The 11,600-nt window shown below is 41.4% G+C and overlaps 1 protein-coding gene across 3 annotated transcripts in view; it reads right to left on the reverse strand.

Annotated features, from left to right (window-relative positions):
* The window catches only part of LOC127433510 (spectrin beta chain, non-erythrocytic 1-like), an 81,047-nt gene that overhangs the window by 3,343 nt on the left and 66,104 nt on the right, over nucleotides 1–11,600 (reverse strand). For 2 of the 3 annotated variants that reach the window (XM_051685502.1, XM_051685483.1), the window contains exons 30-40: nucleotides 10,987–11,364; nucleotides 10,492–10,736; nucleotides 7,181–7,319; nucleotides 6,796–6,880; nucleotides 6,419–6,615; nucleotides 6,209–6,324; nucleotides 4,066–4,141; nucleotides 3,538–3,651; nucleotides 1,443–1,624; nucleotides 302–475; nucleotides 135–177 (exon numbers count right to left, since the gene is read on the reverse strand). In XM_051685502.1, the coding sequence (XP_051541462.1) occupies nucleotides 135–177; nucleotides 302–475; nucleotides 1,443–1,624; nucleotides 3,538–3,651; nucleotides 4,066–4,141; nucleotides 6,209–6,324; nucleotides 6,419–6,615; nucleotides 6,796–6,880; nucleotides 7,181–7,319; nucleotides 10,492–10,736; nucleotides 10,987–11,364 (1,749 nt within the window). The remainder of the gene's footprint in view (nucleotides 1–134; nucleotides 178–301; nucleotides 476–1,442; nucleotides 1,625–3,537; nucleotides 3,652–4,065; nucleotides 4,142–6,208; nucleotides 6,325–6,418; nucleotides 6,616–6,795; nucleotides 6,881–7,180; nucleotides 7,320–10,491; nucleotides 10,737–10,986; nucleotides 11,365–11,600) is intronic. The other variant, XM_051685492.1, reaches the window with a different exon arrangement.

Raw genomic sequence — 11,600 nt, forward strand, 5'->3', positions numbered from 1 at the left:
GAGAACGATAGTATTACAATATGAAATTATGTCAGGACACAGGAACGTCTTTTACCAAAACTATATGTAAAAATATAATTCTGAAACTGGTAAGAAATCTTGTTTTTTCCCCTTTCATTTATGGAAAAACTCACCTCATCCTTTGCTTGAAACAAGAACTCCTTTCCATCTCCAAGCCTGTAAAAATGTAAATACTGGTCACATGCTAATATTTTTACAGAATCTTGTTAATTAAGTATTTGCAGTTTAAAAAAATAAAAATAAAATACTAATAAAAACTATTTCCCCATCTCTTTCTCACCTAAGTTTAAATACATGTTTCCTCTTCTTGTAGTCATGGGCAACCTCACAGACAGCCTCATTGAGGCTGATGGGAACTTCTCCATGGTAAGGGATTCCATTTGAGGCACTTTTGTTGTCCTTATAGAAGCCCATACTGCCTTTACGTAATACACAATACACATTCTGCCACGATCTTAAAATGCAGAGAAAGAGAATGCCATTAGTCTATAACATCTCAGTAACGCCTTTTCAATTGCAAGTTCACTCAGTAACACTCCAATGGAAATTTTTCAGTGTAGCGCCATCTTTAATTTTTGACTGGAATTACACAGAGGCTGTGAGGGATAGACCTAGGTATAGGTCTCTTCAATGGGTTATACTCATATCTATACATACTGTAGATCCCTTATTAGCAGTTGTTCCTATGGACCGCAATACATCGGCATATCCACCATACTGGAAAGGTCAAGAGCCATCCATCAACACATGAAAGTAAACTGACAGATACGGTCTGCAACAGTCTTGAGTCTTTTCCAGCAAACTTTCAGATGATCTGATTTTCCATAAACATTGGGCAATATTTAGATGATATAAAAATTCCTGACTTCACTTCTAAAACAGTTTTAGAAGTTTTTTTTTCCCCATAGCAAACTGCAAATAAAGTCCTCTTCAAATGAATATATCTTGACAAACACATTGAAAATTAGCACCCAGTCTGTCATTGCATGATGAAATGTTTCCACACAAAAGCAGTTAATGCAGCAGTCTGAGGCTTCTTCTCTATTCACTTGCATTTTAACAGCTCTCCTTGTTGACCGTTCCAAGATGGCGCCTCGGTTGATGTATCCGAACCAGCCGAATGAGGCATCTACGTAGGTATATCTATGGTTATACTGTTGTTTAAAACATTTTGAATAGTTTCGCTGATGAAACACTGAAACAAAATACAAAATCTTTCCAAAAAATTTCAGTGCACAAAATACTCCAGATAACATGAGAAGTGGTTTTATACAAAAATCTTTGGATTTTATACAGCTTTTTACAACGCATGTCACCAGTCTATCCCTCACAGCCTCGTTTTCATTCACGTAAAAAATTAAACAGAGCAAGACCCATCTTCTTTCCATAAGCTCTTGTCATTTATCTGCTTCCAGTTTTACCTGGTGGCTGCTTTTTTGCTGTGCGAATCCATTTCCTGTTTCCTGCAGAGCATGCCCTCCATTGCTTCTGTTGCCGCCTCTGCTCCTCCTCGCCCTGGCAGTGTTGCTGAAGGGTCTTGCCGTGATGCTGAGTCCAGACCACTGTCACGGCCTGGACCATTTACAGACTCAGATTCTGATCCCTGGTTGACAAAAACATGCTAAAATTAGACTTAAAATGGGACACTTCTAATTAGGAGACTTCTAAAATAATGCTTATGTCACTAAGGTCACTGCTGTGCTGGTAAATACTACTGTTATTCATTAAAGGCTTTTTTTGTTCATGGCCTGTATAACTTGTTTACTATGTTACATGCAATACACATTCTGAAATTGCATGTTACATATTAATTGGCAGGCTACAAACTTGCTTTAAACTATTCATATATATAAAATACGAGTATATTCTATCTAAAATAAATTGACCTTATTAGAAATAAATAAATAAATAAATAAATAGATAAAGAAAGAAAGTTAAAGGGTGTTCAGACCAGTCGTTTCTTCATGACAATCTCATATTTTGTCATCTAAAACACATCTAAATGAAACTCCTAACTCAATAAGCATAATATGAACATGCACACAAAAGGAAAGCAAATGCGTACTTTAAAGGGGTTTTCACACTGGCAGTTTAGTCCAAAACAGAGCACGGTTCACATGAAAAATTGGTAATGTGAAAGCTGTTTTGCGAACCGGGCAGCGGACTGTGGTACCGAACCCGAGACTACCTGTAGAGGTTGGTCTGAGTTTGGCTGCAAGGGAACTGTGGTGTGGTTCCCATGAGTGAGAAATCAACCAGTCCAGGTCCTCACTTGTTTAGGAAGTAAAATTACTTGCGCATGTGTTTTTGCTGATTTCAGCATGATGACATCATCAGTTGCACAAAAACAAACACACACGTGCACCATGAGTGGCAGGGGAACATTGTGGGATGCAGAAGAGGTGAGGTGCCTTTTATATAGGTGCGTGAGCGAGCGTGCAACCAGCTGTGTCCTCAAAAAAGACTGTTTGTGAGCATCAGATATAGTCTCCATCTCCTGGACAAGTGCTGAATTACGGCATGCGACGCAATGTTTTATTCACTCTGGTGTGCCTAATGACGTCAGATTAATAAAAAAACACAAATATAGCGACCTGTGTCGTGTTTTCCATCACGTGCATGTTTGTGATGACGGAAAAGCTGCAGGTTTGACAATCATACGTGAGTCTGAAACCAGACCAACGGTGGGGGGGGGGCGCCATGAACAATCACGCTCATATTCGGACCGCAGCAAACCTGCCCAGTTTGAAAACCACCATAGACAAACACACAAAAATGCAACAACACTGGCATGTTACACCAAGGACAAACTAGGGGTAGTATGGAAAAGCAAGGGTAATGTGGGTATAATAATGAACTAACAATGCCACAAGACACTGGGACACATCTACCTGCAAGTTCCTCAAAAACTAGCCTATTTTTAGCAAGTACTGTACATACAATACAAGGAAAAATTGTTGCTTAAAAAAAAAAAAAAGAAAAGCTACTAGCCTTAGAGAAAAATAAAATCCGATGAGACTGAAGGAAATCAGAAGACAGACATTAAATTACGTATGAGTTGGATTAATAGGGAATATTAGTTCAGTTGTTATGATGCACCCCAACAATCATGACAAACTCACACTAGCTACAATACAAAGACAGCTGGCTACAAACAACAAAACTTTACTACAGAGAAAAAAGTTGCTCAATAACATCAGCACATAGAAATTTGATTTGAACTGGGAAACTGTGTGATAAAGTGCATCCCAAACATTGATGTTGAAGCTCAGCCATAAGCAAACAAATCTTTTACAAGTTAAAAAATTACAGTAGCCAAATAGAAGAAAATCATACGAAACAAACACAAAATGATCCATTGACAGCAATAGAAAGCAACAGAGTGTTTTGGCCCTCTAGCTGGTGTGGTATAGCTGCCGCCATGCTGCTAGGCAGTTGGGTTGTTAAGCACAAGCAGTGATGGGGCAGCAATGCTACACTACGGCTAAAGGCTGGCACTAGGGGGTTAGTACTCACACGCTCCTGTGCCTTGTGTGGTTTAGGCACAGGCTTAGAAACTGGGTTAGACTGAGGTTTAGTCTCTGGTTTAGGTTCAGGTTTCTTGAGTTCAGATACTGAGACCGATAATGACTGTGGATAAGAGATGTCACAAGAATATGTGTTAACATACGAGTATGTTAACGAGTTGTTCTGACATTTAAAAGAACATCCACACAATAAGACCACGAAAACATACTGGTCGTTTTGTTACACACTTGGTTGTTGCAACATTCTCACCACAGACACACTCTTCACGGACTCACGAGTTAGATTAAGCTTACGCCAGGATATTTATATCAACAGAAAAAATTGAGAGGAACACGAAAAGGACACTGAACACACAACAAGACAGCACAACTGAGACTGGACTGTGATTTGTGTTGTGATGGGAATTTTAAAACCGTGTCTGCATACTAACATATACACATAAATTGTCTATGTGAAAGTGAAGGCATAACTGGATCAAATGTGGATTTGAGACAACAGAGTGGATTCATGTCTGACCTGTGATGTGTCCTGGTCACTGTAGGCACCATTGACAGATACTGACTGGTTCAATGTCGTCTGGTCCAGACTCGTCCTTAAAAAGAAGCAATTGAGAAATATAAACATGTAAAAGAAAAAACAGAGTTACAAGGTAAAACAAAGAGAGTGTGGGATAAACTAACAAATACAAAAGGTAAGAGTTAGAAGTGAATGGAAAAAAAATGACCATTCCCTAGTGATTACAAATCAGGGGCACGGGGGCCTGGGTAGCTCAGCGAGTAAAGACGCTGACTACCACCCCTGGAGTCGCAAGTTCGAATCCAGGGTGTGCTGAGTGATTCCAGCCAGGTCTCATAAGCAACCAAATTGGCCCGGTTGCTAGGGAGGGTAGAGTCACATGGGGTAACCTCCTCGTGATCGCTATAATGTGGTTCTCGCTCTCGGTGGGGTGCGTGAAGCCTCCACACGCGCTATGTCTTCGCGGTAACACGCTCAACAAGCCACGTGATAAGATGTGCGGATTGACGTCTCAGACGCGAAGGCGACTGAGATTCGTCCTCCGCTACCCAGATTGAGGCGAGTCACTACGTCACCACGTGGACTTAGAGTGCTTTGGGCATTCCAAATTGGGGAGAAAAAGGGAGAAAAAAAGTACAGTTAGTGTTACTATAGTAAATTCAAGGGTGGTGATGTAGAATTCTGTGCCGAATTCAAATGGTTTCCGCTTCTCACGCCATGCTTCTCACTGGTTCTTGCAGAGCTGCGTGTTTAAGAGCTCGAGCTTTAAGAGATTTGTGCTTGCGTTGCTCTGTCCATTGAGCTGTATCCATCTACAGAGCCATACAGGTGCATTAGCCGAGGTTGTGCCTCCGCTTGTGTATTTGGCGCTGCTAAACCAGATACTTCAGATGTGTCGCTAGACTTCAAAATCAGGAGAACCATGTTACAAATGCGTACCAACCCGTAAAATTGAGAACCAACTGATATACTCCAAGTCTAGATAAACATTTTAATGCAAAGAGGAACTATAGATTTGATTAATTTGACTGATAAATGCACCCCATTTGTAACCTAATGCCCCCCTCTCTACTAATTTGCTCTCAGCGCCCCCTGGCATCCTTTAAACGCCCCCTGGGGTTACCACGCCGGTTGAGCAGCCCTGAAAGGAATATTCCGGGTTCAATACAAGTTAAGCTCAATCGACAGCATTTGTGGCATAATGTTGATTACCACAAAAATGTATTTCAACTCATCTCTTTTTTCTTTAAGAAAAAAAAAAAAAAAAAAAGAAAAAGGCAAAAATCTAGGTTATAGTGAGGAACTTACAATGGAAGTGAATGGGGCCAATTTTTGGATGGTTTAAAGGCAGAAATGTGAAGCTTAAAATTTTATAAAAGCACTTGCATTAATTATTCCATTAAAACTCATGTATTATTTGAGCTGTAATGTTGTTTAAATTGTCGTTTACAGTCGTTTTAGGGTTTGTTGACATTACATTGTCATGGCAACAAAGTTGTAAAATTGGCTATAACTTTACACAGAAAAGGTTAGTAAGTGATTTTATCACACTAAAATCATGTTAACATGCATATTGTTTGTCTTGTGGCTATACTTTTGAAACATTTAACATTTATGTATTAACCCCCATTCACTTCCATTGTAAGTGCCTCACTGTAACCCAGATTTTTGCTTTTTCTTAACCAAAAGGAGGGACGAGTCGAAATTCATTTTCAATTCATTCAAATCAATATCAAACCACAAATGCTGTCGATTGAGCTTCACTTGAACTGAACCAGGAATATTCCTTTAAGGAGGTTATTAACAATTTCTATTCGTTAAGCCTATTAAACTGAAATTCCCAAGTCATTTCTTTATTTGTATTTATCTCATGTCTTTCTCTGAGAAAGCTACTCAAGAAATGCCCCTAAAATCATAAAATTACATACAAGCTCAGGTGTCTCATTAAAGGGAAAAGGAGCTACTTGTGTTTCTGTAAACGTTCTGCAAATCTTTCCACTTGCAGTATCAACTGTTTTATTTTCAAAAGTAAATCAAGGTTCCATCAGAGCCTTACTGATGTGGCTGTAAGGGTACATATAAGAAAACAGTTTGGGAAACACTGCTCTAGTTGAATAGACTGATACAGTCTATATTTTTATACCTTGCAGCAGAATCATTCAACTCGGATGGTACCACTTCCTCTACAGGAGGAGGTGTGGGTGGTCGCCGGGCTCTTTCTTCCTCTTCCCTTCTTCTTTGAATCTCGTGTTCCTCCAGCTGACATAGAAAATGAAATGAAAGAGCGGGAAAATTAAAAGACGAATGATGCCATGAATGCATATTTATTTGTGTGGGTCTGTTTTTAACAAACCGTGGTGAGCTTCTCTAACAGTGTGAAGCGTTCTTCCCAGCCTGCTGCCAGTTTTTCAAAGGCTTCGTGGCGTTTGATGAGACTCTCGACCTCGTCTACATTAGATCCCAATTCTGCCGCCCTGACCAACGGCTCCTGCCCCGCCAGCCATGACTCAGCCATGGACGCATCCCGGCTAAACTGTAACACCTCCAGAACTAACACACAGAAAAGAGTGCTTGGATATAGTATGAGCAATAACATATAGAGAGGATGTGTCACACTGTCAGACAATTTCATCAAATACACATTTTTCTACATTTGAATCTGCTGCCTTTGATGTACACATCCTTAGGATGCCACTAGTGACAGAAATAAGCTTACTCCCACATACTCACCGATCTGTAAGTGGTCCATTTTCTCTTGCCACTTCTGATTAATTTCAGTGCGTTTGGCCTGAAGCTGAACCAATTTCTCTTGAATCTAGAAAATCACAGACATCCAACTTAAGACCTCAGCAACTCAGGGAGTGAGTGTGTGTGTGTGTGCGCATGTGGGCTTTCTTAGCTAACATGCAGTTGTTAATATGTTTAAATATGTATAAGTGTTTGTATATATCATATGTACAGCTCCATGCAGGATAACACAGTTGCATGCATGTGTTATCCTGCATGGTGCATAGAGAATATGCACGTGTTCCTTTTGAGTTACAGTGATTCGTAATGATATGAAAGTGTGAATTAGTGGCTCTTCATTTGTATGAATTTCCAGAGAAAGAGAGACCTCATCTGAAGCATAGTGGTTATTGTCCATGAGGGTGCGTCCCATTTCGCTGCTAGAAGTGAAGCTGTCTGCTCTAGTCTCTATCTCTGACTTAATGTCCTGATGGTTGGCGATGACCAGACCAGCTGAAGAGACATCCCTACAACACACCAATACAGCAACTCGTAATTAATAAAACAACTCATCAGTTGTTCACATACTTATAAATAGACCTTATTCACGGTAATTCCATGTTTGATTTTTGACATGAATGAAAACAAGGCTGTGAGGGATAAACTTACGGGCTCTTCAATGGCATGCACTGTAAAACGCTTTATAAAGCTCCTAGATCATATTTTATTTTCCACAACTCGTGTTTTATGGAGTTTCTTCTCTTCTAAAATTTCTTGGAAAGACGTTTTTTCCCCAAATTTTACTTCAGCAGAATGATTCAAAATACTTTAAACAACAGTACAACCCATTGAAGAGACTGTAAGTCTATCTCTCACAGCCTCTGTGTCATTCCCATCAAGAAAAAGTTCTAGTTACATCATTCATCTAGTTATATTGCCCAACTAATTTCTTATTAAACTGATACATAATTGCAATTTTGTGCGCTATATACAAAAAAATAATACTTAAAACTTTGTACAGTGGGGTCCAAAGTCGGAGTTCAGAATCTTTCTACTGGACCTCATTTTTACACGTACCCGTACCAACTCAAATATTCTTGTTACTCCCTTACATGTCTCTGATCACTACTTTGTTCAATTCCACATGACTCTCCCATCTACATTAAAACAGACTCCACATTTGGTTTTCTTTTGCCGTAACCTCCGTTCTCTTTCACCCTCTCACCTTTCCACTGCCGTCTCTACCTCTCTACCTACACCAAATGTATTTTCCACGCTTGATGTAAACACTGCCACAGACACACTAAGCTCTACTTTAACAACCTGTCTAGACAACATCTGTCCTCTCTCCTCTAGGCCAGCACGTGCTACACCACCCAGCCCCTGGATCTCTGAAGTCCTTCGTGAATATCGGACTGACCTCAAGGCAGCTGAGAGGAGATGCTGGAAATCTAAAGATCCAGCAGATCTAGGTAAGTATCAGTTCTCTGCTTGCAACTTTTTCAGATAATGTTAAAACCACCTATTACCAGAACAAGATCAACAGCACCACAGACACTCGCAGCTTGTTTAGAATATTCAACACACTTCTCTGCCCTCCCCCTCCACCACCTGACACATCACTGACAGCAGATGTCTTCGCCACATTTTTTACTAATAAGGTTACAACCATCAGCAATACATTCTCAGCACCACACCCTGTTAAACACCCATCTCCTGTATGCAACTCTTCTGTCTCTATGTTCTCTCCCCTGACTGACACTGAGGTCTCTAAACTCCTATCCAACCACCCCACCACCTGTTCCCTTGACCCCATTCCTTCTCACCTTCTCCAGGCGATCCCTCCGCCCATCTTACCTGCACTCACTCACATAATTAACACATCTCTGCTTACAGGCACTTTTCCCACTACATTTAAGCAGGCTCGAGTAACCCCGCTGCTGAAGAAACCCACACTTAACCCCACAAAAGTAGAACACTACAGACCAGTCTCTCTCATCCCATTCATGGCAAAAACACTTGAAAGGGCAGTTTTCAATCAAATCTCTGCCTATCTCTCAAAGAACAAGCTGCTGGATGATAATCAGTCAGGCTTCAAAAGTAGACACTCCACCGAGACTGCCCTGCTGTTTGTCACTGAGTCGCTGAGACAGGCGAAAGCTGAATCCAGATCATCCGTCCTGATTCTGCTGGACCTTTCTGCAGCCTTTGACACAGTCAACCATCAGATCTTGCTCTCCACCCTCTCTTTGCTGGGCATCACAAGAACTGTGCTTGACTGGTTTAATTCCTATCTCTCAGGTAGGTCCTTCAAGGTAGCCTGGAGAGGAGAGGTATCCAAGCCACATCAGCTATTTACTGGGGTACCTCAGGGATCTGTGCTTGGGCCACTTCTCTTCTCTATATACACAACATCACTGGGACCCATCATTCAGACACACGGTTTCTCTTACCACTACTATGCTAATGACACACAGCTCTACTTGTCTTTCCAGCCCAATGACACCACAGTGACTGCTCGAATCTCTGCCTGCCTGGCAGACATCTCGGCCTGGATAAAGGAACACCACCTGCAACTCAACCCAGCCAAGACTGAACTCCTTGTCTTTCCAGCCAACCCTGCTGTTGAACACAACATCACCGTGCAGCTGGGTGCAACTACAGTAACGCCTTCCAAAACGGTCAGAAATCTAGGGGTAACCACCGATAACAAAATACATTTCACAGACCACATCTCAAAGACAGCACGATCATGTAGATTTACACTCTACAATATCAGGAAGATGAGACCCTTCCTCTCTGAACATGCCACACAACTTCTTGTTCAGTCACTTGTCATAACTAGACTGGACTACTGTAACGCTCTCATTGCAGGCCTCCCTGTAGGTGCAATTAGACCCCTACAAATGATCCAGAATGCAGCAGTACGTCTGGTCTTTAATGAACCAAAGAGAGCAAGTTACACCACTCCTTGTCTCTCTCCACTGGCTGCCGGTTGATGCACGTATCAAATTCAAGGCTCTGATGCTGGCATACAGAACAGTCACTGGGTATGCTCCAGCATACCTAAAATCATTTCTGCAGAGCGACACGCCCACTAGAAGCCTGCGGTCGGCTAAGGAACGTCGCCTTAGCCGAACACTTTCCCGGACTTTCGGCTTCATCATACCACATTGGTGGAATGACCTTTCCAACTCCATCCGTGAAGCTGACTCACTTTCTGTCTTCAAAAAAACGACTAAAAACACATCTTTTCCATGAGCACATAACCAGTCACTAATTTATATATTTTTTAAAATATTGTTGCACTTTAATCTGTTTTGAATACTATTCTGATGCTAGTGAAACTTTTGTAATATGGCACTTTTTCGTACCACTGTCTCCTTTAGATGATTCGCTTAGGTTTTCCTCTTTTGTAAGTGCTTTGGATAAATGCGTCTGCCAAATGAATAAATGTAAATGTAAATGAATATATATTATATGAAGAAAATTTATTTTTCATTTTATGTCAGAACTTTTCTGATTTACAATTTTCAAAATCCTCATTCCTCATCATTAAAACAATCCCATGTTTTCAATGTGAACTTTTGTACCCCATTGTCTGTCCTGCAGTTGTCTGTATTGTTGTTCATGCAGACCTTACAGTATGTGTCACTGTTTGATTTAGACTTCACAATGTGTTTGTGTGTGTACATGAACCTCGGACTGTCATGTGACTGGATCTGTAAGTTTATTCCCTCCATCCACAGCATGAGATCTCTGACCATGTTTAAGAACCGGAACTTCTCAACTGTGTCCAACAGGAGCAGCCGCCTGGCTTGAGTGGCAGACTGAAGTCCCTCCCAGGCCTCTGTGACCGCACGCTCGTGGCGTTGGATGTCCTCAGCTTTCTCTCCTGCATATGCTTTTTGCAGACGTGCTGCATCATCCTGCACCTGCATGACCTGCAGTGAAGGGGCAAAGAATGATTGTTAAAAGAGGGAGAACAGAGAAGGATGATAAACAGTTCAAACCAGATGTGTTTTTGCATTCAGCCAAAGAGCACAGAAAGGAATAGAAAACACATGTCTCAAGATGTGCTTTTACAAGTTGCATATTTACATAGATGAACAATTAAAAACCAGCGCAGATGGATGTAAGAATGCATCCAGTGTGAACAGCCCCTGAGAAGCACAAGCAAACACTCACTCTCACCTGCCCACTGAGTGCCTGCACATCATGTTCATAGGCTGTATGCTGTCTAAGCAGGTGCTGGACAGTGTTCAGATCTCGCCCAAGTTTGGCCCCTGCTAGCGTTTCCTTCTTCTCCCGTATGAGCCCCAGAGCTTCTCGGGCATCCTGATGGAATCGGTGCAGCTCGTACGAGGCAGCCAGCATTTGTGTGCGTGTGTCGATGAGCTCTAGCAGGTCAGCCCAGGCCTCGTTGAGCCCATCCTTCCACTCAGCCACACTGGCGTTCTCTGGATGACCTGACTCTATAAGTTCATCTGCCTGAGCATTTACTGCATCCACACGCTCCTGACCAATTGTGCTGGTGTCCCGTGCAAACTCCCGGAATTTATCACGCAACATCTGCAAGATCGAGAAAGAACAGCCAAAATGTAAGATTATAACTGCATGGAATAATTTGTGGGTCAGAAGTTAACCAGAACTGTGGGGGCAAAAAACTTTCATGTAGTGAATTTCTTAGTTTTGTTTTTTCTGTAACCTTACTTTTGATACATTTCATAATATTCTATTCTAGGGCTATCTAGTAATTGGTTTAGACACTGTAGTGACCATTTCAATGAACTGATTCCACTGAAGTA

Source organism: Myxocyprinus asiaticus, chromosome 4, assembly GCF_019703515.2.
Source record: "Myxocyprinus asiaticus isolate MX2 ecotype Aquarium Trade chromosome 4, UBuf_Myxa_2, whole genome shotgun sequence".
NCBI classification, from domain to species: Eukaryota; Metazoa; Chordata; class Actinopteri; order Cypriniformes; family Catostomidae; genus Myxocyprinus; species Myxocyprinus asiaticus.